Below are 23871 nucleotides of genomic sequence, written 5' to 3'. Positions count from 1 at the left end.
TTAAAAAATGTTGTAATACTTAGTCGATATTTGGAAGATTATGATGTTTCTAAATCTCTTTTGGTATAATAAAACTATATATTTTTTTATTTAACAGGTGAATGTACGAAATGGAATGTCCCTTCATGATTGTCTCATGAAAGCTCTCAAAGTCAGAGGTTTGCAGCCCGAATGTTGTGCAGTTTTTAGATTACTTAGTGAACACAAAGGGTAAGAATTAGAATGCCAACTTGGACAAATTCATTTTTACAAATCTCTTCTCTCCTGCTTTTCTTTCATTCAAAAGTTCTGTTAGCTAATGCCACTAACTGTAAATGTTCATTTGACAGTAAAAAAAATCACGGGCACATTAAGCCAAAATTCACCACTTCTGTATTGCATATACTTAAATATCTGATTTGCAGGTAAGCAGAGTAGTTAAATTATTTGCATTACAAGTGAAACAAATTTGTTTTCTAAAGCTTAATGCTAAAACATTCTTAATTTTATAGATATCAATATTGTAGTTATTTTGTATGGCAGCTGATTTTTTTTGTTTTGTTCCTGTTTAAGTTACATGTTTGAAACTTTTATTTGGGCTAATGTGGTTCTCACCCTGAGTATTCTACTTTTTATAGGCTCAAATGTGCTGTTTAAATACCAAATGCTTCTTTAACAAATTGAGGGAGTGATGATAACTTACTGACTTCACCTCTCTCAAGGTTGTGTTTAATGACATGTTAAGTCACAGTCATGGGATAAATAATTTGTGAGTTGCACGAGTTTTGGTGTCTACAGTGTTAACTGCTTCCAAATATGGTAATGACTGTGCATCTTAAAAGGGGCTCTGTTCCTGAAGATTCTAAACCAATACCCGAGAAAAGTAATTAAGATTCAGTAGTGTTTTAGTTTTCATATTGTATTAGCTTCCTAAATGTGCTACATATATTTCCTTTTCTTACAGAAAAAAGGCAAGACTGGATTGGAGTACAGATGCTGCATCCTTGATTGGAGAAGAATTGCAAGTGGACTTCCTTGATCATGTGCCACTCACAACACACAACTTTGTAGGTTGCTCTAGTTTTGTATGCATAGAAGACCTGGAATTGTTCTATAGGAGCATGACTGAGAGGCTTTTATTATTAATTATATAGCTATAGTGCACTAAAGGGTTTATGGTATGCTCACCTCACACCTTGTAAAGGCAGAATGCTCTAGAATGATTACCATTTTTTAAGGTAAAGAAATGATCATTTGTCAGCAAATGATCAACTTTATTATAAACAGGTGAAACTTTAGAGGAGGTGGGAGAACCTGTTCTAGCCCAAGGAGTCAAATTGCCTCCTGGGATACATCCTGGAGGTAGAAGGTCCCAGAGGATGGGCCTCTTCTCCCTAAGCCTTATCCCCTACCACCACTGGGTTCCTTTTCCCCTGCGTGCAGGGATGGCCTGAGGTAATCTGTACATCAGGAGCTTTGGTGGGAAGGTGCTACTGTACTTACATTCCATGGGCTACTTGCTGGCTACTGTGTGAATAAAATGATGTAGCCTTGGTCTGATGTCGTGCTGCTCTTATGTTCTTCTGTGTAGAGAAACCCTTCTCTTATTTCCAGTCAGCAGTCATAGGTAGAGTGAGTTTTTCCTGCTCAGCACTATGTAAATGTTGAAAACAGAATGATTTATAATGTGATTTATTTTCATTACAAAAGCTAAAACATTTTAATAGTGGTTAATTATAGGATTATGTGTTCTGATTAAACGATGTTTAAAGATTACTATATTCTCATTTGTAAAATATAGATTCTTAATGGTAAAATGTGAAATCATTTCTTGAATATAACATGCAAGCATTTAATTTTGAAACAAATATTTCAGTAATTTAATAATTTTGACTTCAACTCATTCAGTCTTAGTTATGATCTTGGAATACTTCTTAGAGTATACAATAATAAAATGAATGATAATAAAATTATTAAACTTATTTTCTAGGCACGGAAGACATTTCTAAAACTTGCATACTGTGACATTTGCCAGAAGTTTTTACTAAATGGATTCCGGTGTCAAACCTGTGGTTATAAATTCCATGAACACTGCAGCACGAAAGTTCCAACTATGTGTGTGGACTGGAGCAATATCCGACAACTCTTGTAAGGAATTTTTTATTGAAACAAACTAGTTAGCAGACATGGAAGCAATTCTTCAAGCATAAATTTAATGCCTATCTAAAAGCAAAAGCCTGAATCCTGTAAAAAGAGCCAATCAAAAAGCATTCCTTCCTACCTATATCATACAGCAATTCCATTGAAGTGAGATGTTTTGTCATGCTTATAAATGACAAAATCAAGGATAAGTGGCCTACTTGATAACTCTGTTTTACTCAGAGTTCTGTGTGAAAGAGCAATAGTTTTCCCTAAATGTTCAGGGTGTTTCCTCAGTTGCCCTCACTGTCTGCCAACTAAAATTATTTCTGTTGCATCTCTTTGCTCTGGTACAAGTTTTTTCATATCCTCTGCTCAGCGTGTTGGATTGTCATTGCTCCTGACTGAAGAATTTAAAAAGAATTCAGGAATTGCAGTAGTTCCATAATTGAATCCACTGCTGGGTGTTGTTTTTCCATTACTGCATTGTAACAATGTGTTGGTACTTCCAGTTCCTATCATAGATATGGGGAATTTGGCTTCTGTGAGTTGCCTGCATATTTGTTTTCATAATTTTTCTGTAGAAGTGATCATTTCAGGAAGTAATACCATTAACAGGGAAAAACACTTGGAATTGTGTTTTTCCCTTGTTTGTCCTGCATGAATTGCATTGTTCTGTTATAGCTGTAGAACTGAGGTTTCTCAAGGGTCTTTGTGTAAAGGTGTAAGATACTGATTCTAGTATTGGATGAATAGTCACAATTACTCTGGTCCACTTAAATGCGATCACATTCCTAGAAAGAACAAGTTGCTACTTGCAGTGTTATACCGATTTTCTTTATTCCCTGGTGAGAAAATGCAGCTGTTCTAAAATCAGAACAAGAACGCTGGTTCAATCAGTAAGACTTTGGGAACTTTAAAAAACACTGTTGATTTTATTTTTATTGTCTTACATGCATTTCATTTCAGATTATTCCCACATTCAAATGTTGGTGATAGTGGTGTGCCTGCACTACCTTCTTTGACAACTCGGAGAATTCGGGAGTCTGTGTCTCGAATACCTGTTAAGTAAGTTGTACTTGAATCTTCATTTTGTGACAGAATTCATAACAGTAATGTTTTATGTTCAGATAGTATGTAAAGGCCTTTTTGGGCTGAACTCCTACATTTTATGTAAATGGTATGCTAGGAAATAGTTTTTGGCCTGCAGTTCTAAGACTGCATTCTAAGCACTAGGGTCTAGAGTTCTAATGTTTAATGTTATTAATGATTTTATTCATCTTTTAGTTAGTTTTCTTTTAAAAGGGCCTGTTCACATGTAGTTCCAAACTGTGGTTTGACTGTCTTCTGGTTCTTGCGCTGGGTTGCCTGTCATTGCTTCTGCGTTTAGACAAGTCAGAAATAGTTTGCTGTCACAACAAATTCGCAAAGTACCAGAATGAGAACACAGTCTTAAACCTTAGTTTTAAATTTAGGCTTGGAGGACAAAAGCAAACCAAGCTCTGGTTTCTTTTTGCTGAGAAGTAAGGAAGGAATGTACTCAATTGAGGAAGGTTTGGACTCAACCTGTGCCTTGCTGTCCCCTCAGAATTGTTTTGTTGTCTATTCACATTTGGCTAGTAGGTTAATTGAAAAACATTTTGCCTTCTGGTGGATTTGTAAAGATTATGGGAAAGTTTTAACTAAGTCCACCTACAAGCTGGATACAATTATGCAGAGAATTTGGACATGGCTTGTTTAAATTCTTCCCATATTGTGACTTTCATGCTTAGCAGTGGCATGGAAGAACATTCCATGGGTAAAAATTGCAAATGCTTTTTACTGGGACTTTAGGATCCAGTCTGTCTGTGCTATTCTAGTTGGAGACAGTGCTTAAAACAGTTTCCTGGTCTGGATGTTATGGGAACTGCGGCTTCAGAAACAGGAAAGCTTTGCCAAAGCCAGGGAAGGGGGAATGCATGGACATGTTGCTTATTCCTGGTGTATTCTGAGACCTTATGAAATAGGCTTATCTACTGGAGGCTCTTGAATAACTTTACAGATCCTAGTACAGAAGCAGAATAATGACTTTTTTTCTTTTAGTTCTCAGCACAGATACTCCACACCCCATGCCTTCACATTCAACACATCAAATCCTCCGGAGTGCTCCCTTTCTCAGAGACAGAGATCCACATCAACTCCAAACGTCCACATGGTCAGCACTGCTATGCCTGTGGATAACCGGATAATTGAGGTATTCCTACTCCTGCATATGTAGCCAAGTTAAACAAACAAACAAATGAAACTCATATCTTTCATTTATGTTTTGATATTACAAGTTTTTTTCCAGGAATTTTCAGAGACAGCCTATATTTCCATGCCCTACATATTGGTCTAGCTGAACTCCAGTGTGCAAAAGAAATCTTTTGCAGCTCAGTTTTAAAATGGCAGAACGTTTCTGTCTTTGGGGATATGATTCCCCTGATTTTAGGTTCCCATGATTCTGCAATTGTACGAAGATCTAGCATACTTTGATTTAAGGCAGAGAATTCAACAAGTGCCTGGCCTTTAAGACTTTCTGTAGGTTTTAATGTGTCGGAGCAACATAGAAAGGCGTGGAGCTGAGTGAGGGAAGTACTTCAGTGCTATCTGAAGAAACTTGGTAAAATAAGCCTTACATATGCAATTTAATTAGTATAATCTGTACAATGCATAATGCTTACAGTTTGTTGCAGAATACTGGTTTTATTTTTAAGGATAGAAGAAACACAGCCTTGTCTATAAGACTCATGAAATCTATAGACACTCATTCTCCCTAATTTTGTTTCCTGGATGTTCTGATAGGATGAGTGTGGGTGGGCTTTATTTTGGTCTTCCGAGTGTTTTCATGTTTATGCTTGCCTTCTGGAAAGGTGTGTGCTATTGCAAGTTGGTCAGGCCTCATTGATAGCTTCTTGAATCATGTTAGGAAGTCTTTCCCGGAAAGTTTCCTCTGAGTCCATTTGCATCTGGTAGCCTCCAGGTTCTTGTAGATTTGCAGATCTGCTAAACTTGTATTAACTGTGCTTGATTCAGCATCAGCTATCACTACGTTTTGTTCATGTATCTGTCTATTAAGGGTTACAATTTCCCAACCCTCCTCACCAATACCTTGATTCTTTTCTCATTAGTTTCTTTTAGACTTGGCTGTTTCAGAATTGGGATGCCTGCTTGTCTAACTTGTATCAAGCATTCTTGCGTCACTTTTGAAATTTCAGTTCCTGGATAAAGTAACATGCACATTAGCTGTGTTAACTCACTTTTCTTTCAAGTTGTCTACTATACTTCTTTCCTTTTAGCAGCTGGAAACTATTTTTTTACTACTCCTTCTGTTCTCTTCTTATTTCTCATTGCTTTGAACTAGAATAACAGCCTGAATGCTTCTCCCAGGTCCTGGTGCAGACGATTCTGTTTAAGGGGAAGAGTAGGTATTGTCTGGATGCCTTTGCTTTCTTCAGTTAACAGGATTGCTAAAACAGTTGGCCATATTAGTGGGAATTAACACAACTGTAGTTTAACAGTTTCATTTAGAAATATCAGTGTAGCATGTTTGTTTGTTCCTAATATGAAAACTAGAGTTGATAATATCAAATAGAATGTCAACCCCAAATTAGGCTGTCAGAAGAACAAGGTAAAGTCCATACCTTTTGGAGTAAACCTATTAGTTTCTCTGTTATCCTTATGTATCTGGTTGTATCTTCAAATGGTAAACGGAAATAATGGAAAAAACCTTAATGTATACAAACATAGGCTGAAATCTCACAACATAGGTTCCTAGCAGTTGCAAGGGTTCTCCCCCAAAATTTGTATTGAAATGAAGACTGATAGTTTAGTTTTATACAGAGCAAGACTTCAGTAAATGAAAACTTGAGATTATAGAAGACAGCTCAAAACAATACTGTAAACAATTTGTTGTACAAAAATGGGTACATTATATTTAAGTTAAATTGGAAAAACCGTGACACAAAGTGATTTTATCTTTGTCTAGATGATGCTTTTGTGCAGGAAGAACTTGGTTTGTTTTAAAGCACTGAAGAGCAACCTGTGCTGTGTAGGCAACAAGTACTTGAAACAGTTGGTGAAATACTGGCAGGAATTGAGAGGGTCATGTACTGAACACCCTGTGCACACCAGGGCTTTTCTAGGCTTCGCCCTTTCCATGTCGCTCAAAGAACTGCTTCAGAATTGGCAGGAGACGTCTGCAACAAGAGGAAAAAGGCTATTGCCTTATTCCTCTTGCACACAGAGAAATATTTTCTACTTTCCCAGAGGGTTCTTGGGGTTCCTGACACGGTCCCCAGTTGCTTAATTCTCACAATACCATACATACATTCAGTTCTTGCGTAGCATTCCATCCTGCCTAATGTTTTTCCTAGCTTGATTAGTAATTGATTTGAATGCTCATTACTTTGGCTTTATTGATCACATTATACCCTGCTTATCCTCCAAAGAGCTCTGGGCACTTCCTAGGCAGTTTAAAGGGCCAGAACTGTTTAGCTTTAGCAGAACTGCATTGCCCTTGTTTTGACCCTGAGTTTTGCTTTGTGAGGTATTTGGGCATGTATATTTCTGTCAGTTATCTAAACTGTGCTTTGGATGATATTGGACACATGGAGAACAGTACATTTGTGTCTTCTGTCAAAACTGTGCATGTTTACACAGGGTAGCATGTATGGCATGAGGAGAAACCAGCTCAGTTGTAGCAATGGTATAGTGGGGACATGTGGATTTCTGCTTATCTGAAACTTTTACAAATCCAGTTCCTTGCTATGTTTTAAACAGAGCAATCTACTCAAACAGAAGTGCACTTGCTGTAGATAGTAGGGTATGTAAGGTATGCTTTAAAAAAGCTGGATTTTGGAACATCTCCCCAAGTGGGTTGGCAAATAACAGCTTTTTTTTTTTTTGGAATATAGATTAAATGTTCCTTCAGAATTTTCAGGAGATAATTGGCTCTCATACTTGAAAGCCTTTCAAAAATTAAGTACTCTTCATATATTATGCAAGTTAACATTAGTATTTATTCAAAATGCACAACATCTCTCCCCACCACCACCCAATGGTGGTGAAGTGTCTCAGCTCTACTGAGTCAGTTTCTCATGATGGAGGAATTTTCTAATATGTTCTGATTGCCACAGAAAATATGCCAAAGTGTTGATACCCTTTCTCTTTGTTTCAGGATGCCATACGTAGTCACAGTGAATCTGGTGAGTATTTCATTAAAATAAGTTAACTGAGTGTACTGAGGGACACTTCCCACTTTACAAATTTATATGTAGAAAATGCTTCTATGTTAAAGTTAACAGGCATCATTCATTATGGAAAATACACACACAACATGCCTTGTAATGCAACGTGATCTAGTTGCAATTTCATGTCAGTTTCTGCACGTAAGATTTTCTCATACAAAAGTTCTCTAACGTTCGTATCTTTCCCCCTTTTTCTAAATATCTAAAGGATCACCATCAGCTGTATCTGGAAGCCCTACCAATACAAGTCCAACAGGATGGTCTCAGCCTAAGACACCAGTTCCGTCCCAAAGAGAGAGAGTTTCAGGATCTAATTCACAAGAAAAAAAAATTGTAAGTATCAAACAATTGGGAATAAGATGAGCTTCAAATATCTGTGTTTAATTTTTGCAAATAGCTATATGGCTTTGATTTACATATTGTTTGGAGATGTGTTTGACTGTTGTTAATTTATTTAGAATTAGCATTTTATTGCTTGCTTGCTTGCTTTATTTCTTTCTAACATTTGTATGCTTCCCAATTGTGCCACAGCACCTCTGGGCGGCTCACAATTACAAGATAAAAGCATAATAAAAACCAATAACACATTAAAAATAAAATAACAATGAAATACAAGCAGAAATACAAAACAAAGGTCATATCGCAATTAGTTAATGAAATGTTTTTTAAAAAGGAAGGTCTTCACCACCTGGTGCCAAAAAGAAAGTAAGGAAGGCGCCAGACAAACCTCCTTGAGGAGAGCATTCCAGATATGGGGAGCAGCTGCAGAAAAGGCCCTCCTCCTAGCGGCCATCCCTCTCACTTCCTTAAGGGATGGCTCACACAGGAGGGCTCCCTGTGGAGAGCTCAAAGGCCGGGTAGGCACGTATGGGTGCAGGGTGCTCCCTAAGATAACTGGGGGCCTAGCTGTTTAGGTCTTTATATGTCAACACAAGCACCTTGAATGGGGCCTGGGCCACAATTGGTAACTAATGAAGATCTTTCAGTATAGGTGTTACGTGGGCAGCTCTAGGGGCTCCCGTCACCAACTGACTGGTCCTATTCTGGACCAATTGTAATTGCTGGACCATCTTCAAGGGCAGCCGCATGTAGAGCGCATTGCACTAATGTATTTTGGATGTTACTGGTGCAGGGGTAATTGTTTTCAGTCTCTGTCCAGGTAGGGACGAAGCTGATACATCCTCCATAGCTGGAGGAAAATGCTCCTGGACACTGAACTCCACCTGAGATTCCAGATCTAGGAGCACCCCCAGACTGCAGACCCTGGCCCACAGGAGGACTGCAACCCCATGAAGGACAGGGCAGTGCCCCTCCAAGCGGTCAGATGACACCCCCCGCACTAGCAGCACCTCTGTCATGTCAGGATTGAGCCTCAGTTTATTGACCCTCATCCGGTCCATTATTGAGCTCAGGCCCTGGTTCATGATGGTGACAGCCTCACCTGCGTGAGATGTAAAAGAGAAGTAGTGCTGAGTATCATTAGCATATTGCTGAGTTCTCAGCCCAAACCTCTGGATGACTTCTCCCAGCGACTTCATATAGATGTTAAAAAGCATGGGGGATAGCGCTGAACCTTGCAGTACCCCATGATGCAACCTCCATGGCAGAGAGCAACAGTCCCCCAAAACTATCTTCTGGACTCACCCAGCCAGGTAGGAGTGGAACCAACACAAAGCAGTGCCTCCAACCCCAACCCCGGCCAATCTGTCCAGAAGGACACCATGGTCGATGGTGTTCAAGGCTGCTGATAGGTCAAGGAGGTCATCATACAGGGTAACCAAGGCCATCTCCGTTCCAAACACAGGCCTAAAGCCCAGTTGAAATGGATCCAGGTAATCCGTATCCTCCAAGAGTGCCTGCAGCTGCCTGGCCACCACCTACTCCAACACCTTGCCCAAAAAGGGGAGATTAATAATGGGCCGGTAGTTATCCACTACCCCTGGATCCAGGCCTGACCTTTTAAGGAGTGATCTCACTACTGCCTCCTTTAATGGGGTAGGGACCACTCTCTCACTTAATGAGGTGTTGACAGCCTCCTGGACCCAGGGCCGAATCCCTTCAGATCTCCCAATCAACCAAGATGGGCAAGGGTCAAGAAGGCATGTGGTGACTTGGACAGAGCCAAGCACCTTGTCCACATCCTCAGGTCTCAATAACTGAAACTCATCCAATAATGGATCTAGATAGTGTACTAGACACATCCAAAGATTGCACTACACTGTCAAGCTCCAGGCTGATTTGAGCGATTTTTCCTTGAAAGTGCGAAGCAAATTTGTCACACAGAGCTGTTGCGGGCTTTGGGGTTTCATCTGGAGAACCAGATTGCAGGAAGCCCTGGACCACTCAGAAAAGCGCAGCTGGATGGCGCTGCAAGGAAGCAATAAGGGAGGCATAGTATCCACATTTTGCCACCAAGTAGGCTTGATGATGAGCTTTTAAATGTGCTTGATCAGACTCGTCATGGGACTTCCTCCACCTGTGATCTAGCCAGCTCCCTATCTGCTTCATTGCCCTCAGCATATCATCATACCACGGTGATGAATGGGCTCATCTGGTAGGGAGAGGGCACTTTAGCACGATTGAGTCAATATGTCATTTTAACTGTTAATAGTATTTATTTTATTCTTTGGCCAGGGTGACTTAATTTATACTGTTAATTTATATTATTTTAAGGAAGTTTATTTATGTTTGTGAGCCGCCCCAAGGCTTCGGCGAATGGGGCGGCATAGAAGTTTCCTAAATAAATAAATAAATAGCCTGAGCCATTTCCCTATTCCATAAGGCAACTTGGGCATCAACAGGAACGCCAACCATATCAGCCAGATATTCCCCCAAAGCCCTTTGGAAGCCATCAGGATCCATCAAGAGTGGATCATTCTAATTGATCCCCCACGCTTGTAAAGCGGAAAAGAAGGCGACAGCCTAAACTTAACCAGGTAGTGGTTCAACCATGACAAATGAATAGATATTAGCCCTTCCACATCAGAATCCCCATCTCCCTGTCCTGTTGAAAAGACCAGGCCCAGAGTATGACATTTCTCATGCACTGGGCCAGTGACATGCTGAGACAGCCCCACAGTTGTCATGGCACCCATGACAAAAACACTTTTTACCCCAAAAGACTCTCAGAATCGCCTACAGATACCAGTCATAAGGCAATCACTACCCTCAGGCTTATGAGCTAAAAGACATGACATGCAAAAGAAGGGGGAAGATAAAAAGCAACTGCAGGCACCACAGAGGGGAGAAATTAGCCCTGCTTTCCGCTTCTACTCTTCTGTCTGATGGGAAACATCTGAAGTTCTTGAGAAGAAACTTAGGCTTGAATTGCATGCATGGATTTCATTGGAGAGAGGATGGCCAAATATTGGGTGAACTTCTAAAAATAGCTAAGGGCTTGTTCACATTAATGCTTGACTTCACTAGATTGGATCTGCACCATAATCCGAAACAATGCATAGGGAAACAAGTCATAGAATTCTCAGGAGTGCCTGCTTCCTTATAAGTATTACCATCGTGACCCTGGTCCTTGCAAAAACTTCTTGAGTTGATCAAGACTCATAGTTTCTGATTTTATGTTGGTATAACTGACAGCTACTCATCTACTGGCACCAGGGGATTGGAAACTGCCTTCTGAATCATACAGAAAGTGGTTTAATGCTAATTCCTTTCCTGTGATAATTTGCTCAGTCTGCATTAGAAGTGTGCATGTTGCATCTAGCATCTGTTTCCAAATGACAAGGATCACAGCTAATCCTGGCTTTAATCTTAACGTGTACAACATGGTTTCTTGGCTGTACTGTCTGAATTGAAAATACCTCCTTGCTTTCCAGAGACCTCGTGGGCAGAGAGATTCAAGTTATTATTGGGAAATAGAAGCAAGTGAAGTTATGTTCTCTACCAGAGTAGGATCAGGCTCTTTTGGGACTGTTTACAAGGGCAAGTGGCATGGTATGTATTGAGCATTTCTATCATCGCGTTTCCAAAACATCAATATTAAATTTTCTAATATTGTGGAAAACAAACTTCAGGCCATATGTGCGTGTTTTGCGTGCAGGGGTGTTAATATTGTAATTATATTTGTGAATATCGTAATAGGTAAGGGACATTGTATTTCTTCTTGGGTTGTGTAGTAGAAATAAAAGTGCCAAAACCAACATCATGGAAATGAATGCAGAGTTCATTGGACTTGCCTACATTTGCTGGATTTTAAGCTGTTCTCTTTTAATATTGAAAGTAGCTTAATTTTCAAGGGACTACTTTGCCAGTTATTTTTTCATTCTAATATTTAAATATGAGACTAGAGAGGAGAGCATGTAACTTTATTCAATCATAAAAGTGTTGCCATTTTAGATATGCATATTTTGATCATTCTAAACATAGACTGTGCAGATACAAACACTATGGGCTAAAGAAAGGGAAAAATCAGGTTAACTTTGAGTTAACCTACAAGTAATCCATTGACAGGATTCAGAGGATACAACAACCAACAATGGTTTGTCATCATAGGTAGATTGTTACGTCATGTGAATAGGGGCTGCTTCACCAAGGATGGCATAAAAAATAGTGTCTGATGGCTGTTCTAGGGTTCTTATCACCCACGGTGGCTTGTTGTGTTGTTCAGACCTGGACAATGCAAGCCACTGTGGGTAAGACCCAACAGCCAGTGATCCTCTTGCGAGTATGGCAGAGATCTGTGGATGCCTTGTTCAAGTGGCTTTTGGGTGGCTAATGTTTCCAGCCACCCACAAAGTGCCCAGTCAGCACGTGAGGCTATTTGGTAGAGATTGTCTACCCACCCCCCACAATGCTGTGTTCCTTTCAGGCATTTTTTGGGTGGGAAGATATTCTGAAAGCCAGCTGAAGAGCCTGCATTCACAATCTCATCAACAGGCAAGCATGAATTCTCTCTTCAAAGTGCCTTTCAGCAACTTGGAGGGATTTTCTGTGGCAGCTCAGTATTTCTTAATTAACTTTTTGTGCCTACAAATGAGAGAACGGCAGTAAATGAAAACTGGATCATAGCTGTCAGAGAGAAGAGTTGTTCTTTTCTGCAGTGTCCCTGGGATGCTTCCTGGAGAGAAAAGAGGGAGAGTGTGAAATACCATGATGAGCTTGATAGTCTTATGGATACTCTGCAAAACAGCCAACTTACTGTGGCTTACTATCATAGTGGGTTGTCTTGTTGTGCCCGGATTTACATGTCACAGAGCAACCTACATGATGGGATGATCTAAGGTTACATATTCAAAGTACAGGGCATGTGTGTGGCACATGACCCAGCAAATTGAACAGGCCTACAATGTCCAAATACCAGGTTTTACCACAGTAGGAACCAGCCTGAGACAGTCCAGTGGCTTACATTTTATGCTGATGTTCCAGGTTTGCACTTACTCTGTTCTAAATAGCGTTCCTATATGTGGCTGCAGAAATAGAATGAATATATTATAACCTGTACCATAGAACTGGATGAACTAATTCTGACTTAAATAAGCTTAAATGCAGAGTCACTAAAATAAAAATTAGATAGTAAATGCTAAGGTATACCAATTAAACTGAATTCAGAATTGTTTTGAAGTATTAACACTAATTGACATGTTTCTATTTTGATAGGAAATGGTCAATCTTGGGCAACCATAATGTGTGGATATAATAGATCAAGTTGTGGGAGAGGCAGAGAATCCAGTGTCTACCTTATACTCATGGGTGTGGGCTTGAATTTGCCTTGCTAATGCCAAATCAGTTAGCAAACCACACTGCTCACTGCCACTACAAGAGCCTGTAAACAGCATTTCTGCCATACTTCTCAATGCACTTGTTTGTTTTTCTGTCGCTGTAAATTAGGCAGGAGAACAGCAATCCCTGCCTATGCTGCTTGACTAATAATGGAGGCATTTTGCACACAACTCCAAACTACACATCTGATAGTGGAGCCATCTTACTAATAGCAAATGTTTGTAGTGAAATTTAAAAGAGAACTCGCATTCGCGAAAATACTACGGTGGGCCAAAGAAAGTATGTTGCAATGTAGAATTTGAAAATGCAATCAGCCTGCAAATAGCCACTTGGCAAAGAACTGAAAGATTTCCTGAAGGCACTGCAGGTTGGTAGACTGCAGGGGAGCTATGTGCAGGGCCAATCCAGTATGGACATCATCTTAGCTGGCTGTTAATGAGATACGAGCTCTCCCTTTTTCCTTGTGTCTCCCTGCCTGCCCCCTCCCCCACTTAGCCCCAGTTAAGAGTTACATCTGATCAACATTAGAACTAGTTAGGGTTAATTACTCCAGGGTTTTTGGGTGGCATCAGTTGGATGTAATCTAAGCCGAAAGGGGATATCTGAAAGAACTCCCATGTACCTAGAAAGGAGCTTGGGGAAGGAACTGTGTGATCTGCAGCCTATTCTCATGCTTTTAACTAAGGTTGACAGCCAAGCTAGTATTACATCTGCATTGGATGTAGGTACCGTGGGGGCTTTGATCTGCACAGGGGAAACAAAGTACTGTAGATAGGTCAGCCAAAATGCTATTTAAAGATGCATGATGCTGTGTCAGTGCTATCTTTTCCTTGAATTATAGGGTTGATGCAAATACATTTGGTTATAGTTATTCTTCCTTCTTTGCAACTTTCAGTTTATTTTTCTTTGTTTGGGCTTAAAAACTGTTGATGGGGAAATAAATAAAGCTAGGCTTTTTAATGCTGGAATTAAGTTACCATGATTAGCACTAATGGGACAAAACTATATGCTGTCTAGGTGGAGTGCGACAGAACTGGACTGCCCCTTCTGTGGCAAGAAACTTGTGATTACTTTCTTTTCATTCTGCTTAAGATTCATTAGAGAAGTTCTGATTTTTAAGCTGGTTAATCTACAAGCAGCTGTGAAATTCAATTGCTTAATTCCTTTGTCATTTTTTGCTCAAAAAAGTCATAATTTGTGATATTACTATATAATATTTATGTTATATAAGCATATGATAAGCATTGTGCCATCTCAAAAGTATAACTGCATTCTCCCCCAAATCTCTATTTTTATCAAATATACAAGTATATGTCCAGAGTTTCCAGAAGCAGAGGAATGACGTTTTAGGGAAATATGCAGTGGTATGAAGAAGTTAATCGCTGCAATTTTTAAAATTTCCAAATCAGTAGAAACATAGAAAAAGCGGCCTCCTGGGCCATCTACTCTGATTCCTGGTTCCACTCATGTAATCCCCAACATGTGGTTGTCCAATCTTTCCTTGAACACCCCCCACCGATGGGGCCTCAACCCCCTCCCTTGGAAGTTCATTTCATATCCTAGGAGTCCTAACCATCAGGAAGTACTTCCTGAGATCCAACATGAAGCCTGTAGTTCTAATATTCAAAATTAAATTGTTTCACAGTGGTCTAAACTTTTCATCTGGCTTTCTTTGTGAGCCTCATTGGTGGAGAGAGTAGCCAGTTGAGTGCCAACTGCCAAGTACCTTCAGGTATCCAACCCTCATCCACCTTTTTGCTCCAGAGCAGAGAAGGTGGCCATACTGGAAGTTACTGATTTGGTCCTATGTGTTTAAACCTTTCTCACATGCCTTAACTAAGCAGACATTTTGGAGCTGAGGACATGGCAGGAATTACTGTGTCCTTGCCAGGAAGATCTCCACTAACATTTGCAGCTTCAGAGTTGGGAGGAAGGCTGGCATCTCTCATCATGCTTGCCAAAGGATGGTGTCACATTCATAAAAGTGGCCAAGGAAATTATTGACGCTTTGTTTCATTATTGCAACACACTCTATGTTAAGTATCTTTTCCATTTTTCTAATAAGGAGAGAGTGCTGTACTACAGTGGAGAGAAAATTGGTATTTGAGTGTTTCAATGCTGTATTCCTGTATTTCCACAAATACAGTGCTTGGAATGTTGGCCATGTTCCAAAGAACACTTCAGCTGCACCCAAGCGCCTGGGTATGCTGTGTAGGAGAAGACACCTGGGCCATAGAGCAAACTTGAGTTCCCTCTGTTCGAGCAGTGGTCAGTTCCCTCTGTGGTCAGGTCTGCTCTTCATCAAATGCCATTTCAAAGGTCCTTTGAGATAGTTGAGCGGTTCTTTGGATCCTGTTCTGTACTGAGATGAGTGTGTTGGTGTTGAGAGAGATTATCTGACATAAGAGCTTCACAACTACCTGATGCACATGACACAACAACCCACTATGCACAGTGAAGTATCATGGGTTGCCCCACTGTCAGACAAGACCACTTTCTTCAGGGTGATCATTTGATTTCCCTATAGGCTATCCTAACAACCCAAGGTCTGTAGCAGGGTTTGTTCTACTTACGGGGATTGGCATGCCATTCAAACCTGGACGATTATCCCCATGATGGATTGTGGGTGGTGGGAAGCAAGCCATTCACCATGAGTGGTAAAACCTCCATTGCCATTCTGTCCAAGCTTGTTAGAGTTCCAGCCTGGTGCAGCTGCTCTCCTGATGCCCAAGCAGAATGGTGGGGCAACTGTCATCGACTCAGTTCCTCCCACCATCTGAAGCTGTTTTGGCTTTATGTCGCTCTCCTCATCTCCTTTTCCCCCTGGTATTTCTTTTTATGATCTCCATTTTGGCAACCACTGACAAACCCCGCTGAATTGTTCAAGTGGCACATTGGAGGGGCTGTCAGTGGTTTTCCACTTCTCATTTTAAAAAGTGCCCCAAATATGTGCAAATAGTTTGGTTAATTGGAAGTACAGTTGTGCACATTTTCATGGGTGCAAAAATTGGAAAACTTGCTTGTTTTGGGTGCCTGCTGTAATATAGCAGGAACAAATCATAAATATTGATTCAAGGAGGATCCAAATTAGGGGCTTTTTGCATGTTGATTCGTTTTGATAGCTGCTAAAAAAAAGCTGTCTCTTCAAAGCAAAGACGTGAGTGAACTTGGTATACAAAAGAAGGGTGGAGGAAATCATTTTCTCTTGGTACTGGGATTCTCAAAGCTTAATAAAACTGCACAATTGCGGTGTACTTTTTTTTTTTTTTTTTTTGGTAAAAAGGGGTGCCGGCAAACGACTGATAGCCCCTCCAGTGTGTCACTTGGATACTTAATAGGGGCTGTTAGTGGCTGTTAGAATGGAGAATTCAGAATGTGAAGTTTGGTGTGGGGGGGGGGGGGATGGCAGGGGGAACTCTGGTGATCTGAAAGTGCTTCCAATCATACCAGAGAGAGTAGCTAGAGCCACACAGTCTCCTGCAATACTGGTTGCTAGACTGAAGGAGCAAGAGGTGGATAACAATCTATAATGACTCAGGTACAAGGCTCTACATAGGCTATATAAGCAACAGTGGATTATGCAAGGGTTTAACAACATCGTGGTCTTTTCTAGGGATATGAAGAGATTGTTTAACCCCCACATGTCATGTCTTGCAAATAAAGGTTAACTTTCAAGAGTGGCCTGCATATTCAAAATGGCTACAGCCTCACCATGGGTTTAATAACCCACAGTGGGCTATCATGGTGTGCAAACAGCCTCACTGAGGCATAGCATTGGTTTTTTAGCCTGATACTGTCTTTTCTTTCCATGGTTTCCTGCCTAAGGAGATTCTTAAGGGACTGAACCTGGGTCTTCTGGATGTAAGGTTTACTACCAAATCTGTGGTGACCATTCCTTTATATTCTTTGTGGATAGATGTCAAAGTTCTGCAAGACTATTATAATTATGTTGGATGATTTTGGATTATGTTTGCAGGAGATGTAGCAGTAAAGATATTAAAGGTTGTAGATCCAACTCCAGAACAATTTCAAGCTTTCCGAAATGAAGTGGCTGTACTAAGGTAAGCCAACAAAAGGCCTTCCAGTATTTACTAAGTTGTTTTATGAAGAACACGTGGGCCCAGTTTATATGGTATGACAACTCATGGGTTATTGATAATTGATGTAGTCCATCAGTACCACCTTCCTTGTCCCATGGAGACAGGAGCCAGAACCACCACCCCACAGGAGAAAGTAGAGTTACCACAAAACAGAGCGCTCAGTCTGAATCCCTTCAGACAGCAGTATCTAAAGGTTCTGTGAGAGGATCAGCTGAACAAATGGGCAGAAGGTCCATGTGTGCATCTGTACTTTGATTCTCAGCATTTAAAAGGCCATGATAGTCAAGAAGATGGGTTTTACAGTCTTTAAATATGCAACTGAAAAATGTTTGTTCTTATTTGTTTCTGTTAGGAAAACCCGGCATGTTAATATTTTGCTGTTCATGGGCTACATGACTAAAGATAATCTGGCTATTGTTACACAGTGGTGTGAAGGAAGTAGTTTGTATAAACACCTGCATGTCCAGGAGACCAAGTTTCAGATGTTACAACGTATTGATATTGCAAGACAGACAGCACAAGGAATGGAGTGAGTAAGCTTAAGGGTTGCTATGACAACTTGTTACCATACAAACAACTACAAAATGATTGTAGCTGTGGAAGTGGTGGGGGTCACTCCAGAAGCACACAATAAATTGTAGAGAAAATCAAGTCAATGGTTTCTTTTCTTCTTTTCTTTTCTTTTTTATTTTGCAAAAGTGAAGGTTACAGAGACATTTCTCTCAACATAACAAAGCAGCACTGTCTTAATTTGAATGGATAAAATAGCCTTCTGTAGCTATACTGAATATTAAACATTTAGTATGATTTTTAAATAATTGAAAAAATTGTATTTGCTTGTATTTGACTAAGAATGGAATTTGTTGCTTTGTATTCTCACTTGTTCAAATATTCAAATTTTCATTTTTCAACTTCTGTTTACAGCTACTTGCATGCGAAGAATATAATACACAGAGATATGAAATCAAATAGTATCCTTTCCTTACTTGGTGACCTAAGCACTGATCTATTTTAGTTTGATCAATATGGTAAAGAAATCTAGTATTTCTAGTTGACTGTGGTGATTTGGTAAGTTTAAGACTACCAGTTAAGGCAAAATGAATGAATACCTCCTTATTCATGTATTATTTTCATACAAATCTGGATTGAAAACAGCTCCTACTTTCAAGATCTCTAAATTCAAAGCACAACTGATGTTCCTTACAAATCTCATAATGCTCAGATTGCACTGTATATTGTCCCTATCAGAATTGGTGCTAAGCCTTAGTCACTTTATTTATATACTGCATTTTCAGTATATTAAAAATTACTCAGTGCAGGACACAGAAAAGTAGACACTTTGTAAACAATAATAGCATAATAGCCATAATGCATTCTAAAATTAACACCCATTAGAAGAGTTGGACAACTTCAGGAGGTCAGGGGAATATTTGCCCCCCCCCCCCGTTCCCACCTTTTACGATGTAGTGCAGACACACTCTTTTCAGACTGCCAAAAGCATCGAATGTAGCTTGAAAACAAGCTATTATTGATCATTTTAGTACTTCATAGCTGCTTAGGACACCTTTTTGTGTGTAGAAAAAAGATTCTCTAATTTTGCAGAACTGTGGCAGTATCACATACGAATAAAATCCACGTTCTACCAATGTTAAACCATTAATTCATATTATAAGATGCTTCCGCCAGTAGAAGACAGAGGGCTCACACCAGTAGCACTACCAGTAGATGGACACTGTGTAGCTGTTGTGCATTTTCTTCCTTAACAAACTTTTTTGTGGAAAGAAAAAAGATGGAAGAAGTGGTGGGAAAGCTCAGGAGGGTTGCAAGAGGAAGACAACATCTGGACCCTCCATACCATTCTGTGAAAGGGGCAGGGTGATTGCATGATAAAAGTCTCATACGGCAATACTCAAAGCTGCAGCAAGGAGAAGAAGGGAAACAGCTGCAAAGCTGCTGGCCTTTGGGGGCAACTTTATTTCTGTAGGTGGAAGGAAGAAGACATGTCCATTGTGCTATATCAAGACAGTGGTGGGGGGTGGGGGGACAAGATAGTGTGTGTGGGTCTGGGCGTGGGTTCTGCAGGTAAAATAGAGGGCAAGCATTGTCTCTGTGATCCAGCAAACCAGAGAGAGGAGTTGGGTGCCAGGAAGGAGGAAGGAAGCACTTCTGGTATCTTACTCCCTTCCATAAATATTGAATATTGTATAGCATCATTAAAATGCAGTGATTGTGTTAAGTAATAAAATAGTGTGGGCAGTCTTCTAGAAACACCAAGTTGAATACAAGGAGGGCAGTGCCAATGTTTGGGAACTTAAATGTGTGTTCCTGAACAATTATGTAGATATATTTCTTCATGAAGACCGCACAGTGAAGATAGGAGACTTTGGCCTGGCAACAGTCAAATCCAGGTGGAGTGGCTCTCAACAGGTAGAACAGCCTACAGGATCTGTTCTCTGGATGGTAAGTATCATGTATTTAAGAAAAAAGCCACTGAGCTGATCTCACATTAATTATGATCCTCTGACTCTTTAAATTTACAGTGCAATCCAAAATCTTTTCTCACTTTTTCTTTGTTCCCTGAGAACTAAGGTATTTCACTAAAGGCAGAGCCCCTTGTGGAAGATGTAGGCACACATCTGAACGTTTCCTGAAGTAGTGCTATTTTACAGTTCTTCTTTATATCAAAAATTAAGGAATTGTGATTACTTGAAACAAACTAGAATGTCAAGCTGAATGCAGAATACTTTTCTCCTTTGTGGTCTCTGTGTTAAAAAAAAAAAAAAAAAAAAACTCAACACACACACTGCAGAGGCATCCTTCCAGAGACTTTCATCGGCTAACAGTTATGTTAGCCTCATTAAGCCATTTTCTATATCCCACACGCAGCATCTAATTTGTTTGTTCTTCCCATCTTCATTTTATAGTTCGTGTTGTCCTCCATCATCTTCCACAGAAGGTCTGTCTTGAATCTTTTCCAGGAAGGGGTCTAGTCCCAGCACTCTACATTTGTTCAGCGCTATAAACTTTAGGAGTTCAAGCTAGGACAGATATTTTGGAAGGGACATGTTGAGTTCTGTGGCTTCTTTGCCTCTTGGCCAGTCTCCAGGAAGTTAGCTTTCTGTCATTCATCTTTGTGGCTGCAGAGAGACAAAAAGAAGCACAGCTTGCTTGCCTTTAACTGGGTTCTTGAATATTCACCTGTGCAGACACTAGATCCTCCTTCCATCCCTTCTGCAACTGCAAGTATGTATCATACTCCTGCTCAGTGCTCTCTTAAAAGGTATTGCACGTGTCCATTAGGTGCTGAGCCAGGAGAGGAAGCCATGTCCCCTTGAGTATGCACACTGGGGAAGGGTGGCTGGGCAGCCTGCCAAATTCTAGAAAGTTCTGAAATACTGTCTACGAAGATGATCTCCTTCTCATGCAGAGGCAGCCTGAGGCTTAGGCTGACCCATTCATGTAACAACAAGTCATGGTTTGTTGCACCTTAATTGGATCAATGTGTTGCTGATGCTTTTAAGCAGTTAAATGTTACTATCTGATTCCTTTAATTTTGTCAGTTTTCTACTAACCTTAATTCTTACGTAATTTTTCATAGCATGTGGCTTTTAATGACATGTGTGCCTATCATTTTTCAGAATGTTTTTTTCTTGCTCTTAATGATTTTGTAATTTCAGTCCCTGTTACATCTTGTAGTTTAAATTGAAAACTGAGGTGCCCTTGTCATTTGACATGCAAAAACATGTGCTGGGAGCATCAAGACTTGACTGATTCATTATAACATAAAATATTTACTGCTGTAAACAGTGTTACCAGTGTCTTTTCAGAATCAATTTGAAAGTTTTGGGAAACTATTTTCAGTGAGTTAAACTTGTTTGGAATTGTGATTGTGGATTGTGATTGATTGTGGTCAAGTTTTCATTTTTCTAGGCAAAAATTCTTAGTATGCTTTTTTTTGGGTTTGTTTTGTTAGGCACCAGAAGTCATCCGAATGCAGGATAGCAATCCGTTCAGTTTCCAATCAGATGTCTATTCTTATGGAATAGTATTGTATGAATTGATGACAGGAGAGCTACCCTATTCCCAGATTAACAATAGAGACCAGGTGAGAAATTTTTGCTTTTTAATGTAATGCACTGTTTTCTCTAACATGCACTAATTTCAAAATAACTGGATTTTCTCTAGAGTGTAATGGGACAAAGAACAGTCTAATTATATTCCACTGTTTTCTGTCTGTTTTGAAAATGGTAAATCGTACGTAGAACTTGGCTACATGCATCTTATGAGCAGTGCACAGGGTATCAGTTTGCAGTATCAGTAACCATATACTCTACCCCAACCTCTTGTGCAATATGTGTTAGCATCAGGCTTCTGAGGATGGTGAATCAGAGCTCCACAAATACAAATTAACTATTTAGCTAAAACTTATCATGGCTCAGTGCCCACCAGTGAGTTTTTCCTAGACATACTAGTGTGTAGTCTAGGAATCCTTATCAGTTTCTGAGCTTCTCTGTTTCTATAGGATTGGGCTGGGGGTGGCTCTAAAGTTGATCTTGCCTTAGGTTAACAAATTGTTTGGGAACTCTCTCCTTTTCTGTCTGCCTGTCTGAAAGTTTTATTCATAGATAACTGGTGTGTGCTAGATGGGAGAAAGTCCCTGAACTACTTCCAGTCAATGGGATATGACTGAGGGGAAATCACTTTTACTAGTCCAATATTTGAAGAGAGTCCTCAGTGCTAATTACAGGCAGGTTTTGGCAGTGATTCTCACTGCAGTAAGTAGGGCAGCAATTGGAAGTGCACGTGATAGGCAACCGCCTTCCTTCCAAATCTGAAGTTGTAGAAGTGGGCAAGGATTGCCCTGGCAGCTGGGTGGTGATTCCTACCTACTGACAGCTCCAAGGTAAGGAGGACGAGCAGAGCTGGTTTGACAGCCAAAGTGACTAGCTCCTCACCCTTGTGTGTGTTGGTACAGTATAGTTGACTGGGGCTTCTTGGTTAGAGGCTGCCCGCAGCCCTTGTAAGCGTCACGGCTGGACAGCAGTAAAGCTGGCAAGTTCCTCTTTCCCTGTGGGAGGCATCTCAAGGCCTCCAATGGATCCCTCCTTCTGATCCCTCTGCCATGCACCGACTGAATCTGGGGTGCTCCCCATCTGGCTTCCCTTCTGGAGTGTGGCTTCCTTTGTTGTTGAGATGTCTCCATCAAGGAAAGCAGTGTTACCTGTAGAATTTGACTTGGGCAGGATCAGCAGACAAAAATTTTAGAGCCCTAATGTTAAGGTACTTTTTAAGTGTTTATAGCTGGGGATGGAATAAGTGACCTTGTCAGTGGCAGCATTCTTAGGGTGCTTCTGTAGGTGATGCAGTTCAGGTGTGGTACTGACATTCTATGCCAACAGGTGCACGACATCACTTCACTTAGGGCTTTTCTCTCTCTCATTTCTCCCTGAATGATAGAAGATGGCTTCATGTATTCAGCTCAGGTGTGGCCATCTTCAGCTTTTTGTAAACTGAGCAAATAATACTCCTCTTTTCTGTATCAGGTAGATTCAGAGTCAAATAAATAACGTATCATTTTGAAACTAGTGGCTAGAATTACAGGAAATAATCTGACATGGATTCCTGGCTACTCCTCTCAAAAATGCATGTGGAAATCACTGGGCAGTAGTTTACACATGTACCTATTCTTATAAGTGAAGCAATAGGGAGAAGGAGACAATGGTACATAATTTGTACTAAACTAGGTAAAATGGTCCATGTATCACACTGCAGATCCATATCCAGTCCACAGAAGCTTCCCATCTGCTAAGCTGCTTCCATGTACATATGTTCCTTCCTGGATGAGGGTGAATTCTGGGCAATTAATTTTGTTTGTTGGCAGTCACTCAAATGGACTTTAGGAAAGATCTTTTACCATGTCAGATCATTGGTGCACCCAGCAGAAACTCTTCAGGGTTTTGAACAGGAGTCTTTCCCCATTGCACCTGGAAACAGCAGGGATTGAACATAAAGCCAGGTGCTCTTCCATGTTGGGCTTTGGCCCTTCCTCTTAAAAACGCATACAGCTGTCCATCTGGTCTCCATGCTCTATGAATAGTGAAGTTTATATTAAAAACATTTTCACTGTAGTTGACACTCTGTCTGGTTTACTAAACTTTGTTGGTTTGCTTATTCTTAGATCATTTTCATGGTTGGTCATGGTTATGCATCACCAGACCTCAGTAAACTGTACAAAAACTGTCCCAAAGCTATGAAGCGGCTTGTAGCAGATTGTGTGAAGAAAGTTCGGGAAGAAAGACCTCTCTTCCCACAGGTAAAGCCAGTTTTAAAACTCTTACAGAATGATCACCCTTTTGTGATGTATCTGAATAAAGCAAGATACAAGGAAAAATGACAGAAATACTGAAGAATAGCCTTTGTGTACATACAGATTGACTCAAAGAGGAGAAGAATATAAACTCCATCCTGCGGCTGACATCTTTCCTACTTGGGAGTAGGGGATCTTAAGCACCAGAAATGGTTGTGATGTAGAGGATGGGGTTGACAAGAGCTTCCATGGGTGCTGTGCTAGCAGCAGCCTTACCCAGGCCTAGGGAGAGAGCAGTGACTGGTGAAGACAGTCATTGAAAAGCTGCATCCTTCCACAGTCT

The 23871-nt window shown here is 40.4% G+C and overlaps 1 protein-coding gene across 2 annotated transcripts in view; it reads left to right on the top strand.

Moving 5' to 3' along the window:
- The window catches only part of RAF1 (Raf-1 proto-oncogene, serine/threonine kinase), a 52748-nt gene that overhangs the window by 26487 nt on the left and 2390 nt on the right, over positions 1-23871 (top strand). For both annotated transcript variants that reach the window (XM_044451141.1, XM_044451140.1), the window contains 14 exons: positions 98-210; positions 944-1046; positions 1970-2127; positions 3088-3186; positions 4201-4351; positions 7316-7343; positions 7594-7718; positions 11219-11336; positions 17098-17182; positions 17574-17750; positions 18146-18192; positions 19563-19681; positions 21195-21326; positions 23400-23534. In XM_044451141.1, the coding sequence (XP_044307076.1) occupies positions 98-210; positions 944-1046; positions 1970-2127; positions 3088-3186; positions 4201-4351; positions 7316-7343; positions 7594-7718; positions 11219-11336; positions 17098-17182; positions 17574-17750; positions 18146-18192; positions 19563-19681; positions 21195-21326; positions 23400-23534 (1590 nt within the window). The remainder of the gene's footprint in view (positions 1-97; positions 211-943; positions 1047-1969; positions 2128-3087; positions 3187-4200; positions 4352-7315; positions 7344-7593; positions 7719-11218; positions 11337-17097; positions 17183-17573; positions 17751-18145; positions 18193-19562; positions 19682-21194; positions 21327-23399; positions 23535-23871) is intronic.

The sequence above is a fragment of the Varanus komodoensis genome, unplaced genomic scaffold (genome assembly GCF_004798865.1).
Source record: "Varanus komodoensis strain SLA01 unplaced genomic scaffold, ASM479886v1 scaffold6_2, whole genome shotgun sequence".
Taxonomy (NCBI): domain Eukaryota; kingdom Metazoa; phylum Chordata; class Lepidosauria; order Squamata; family Varanidae; genus Varanus; species Varanus komodoensis.
Note: the sequence above shows the minus strand (reverse complement) of the source record. Positions and strands in the feature narration are given on the sequence as shown.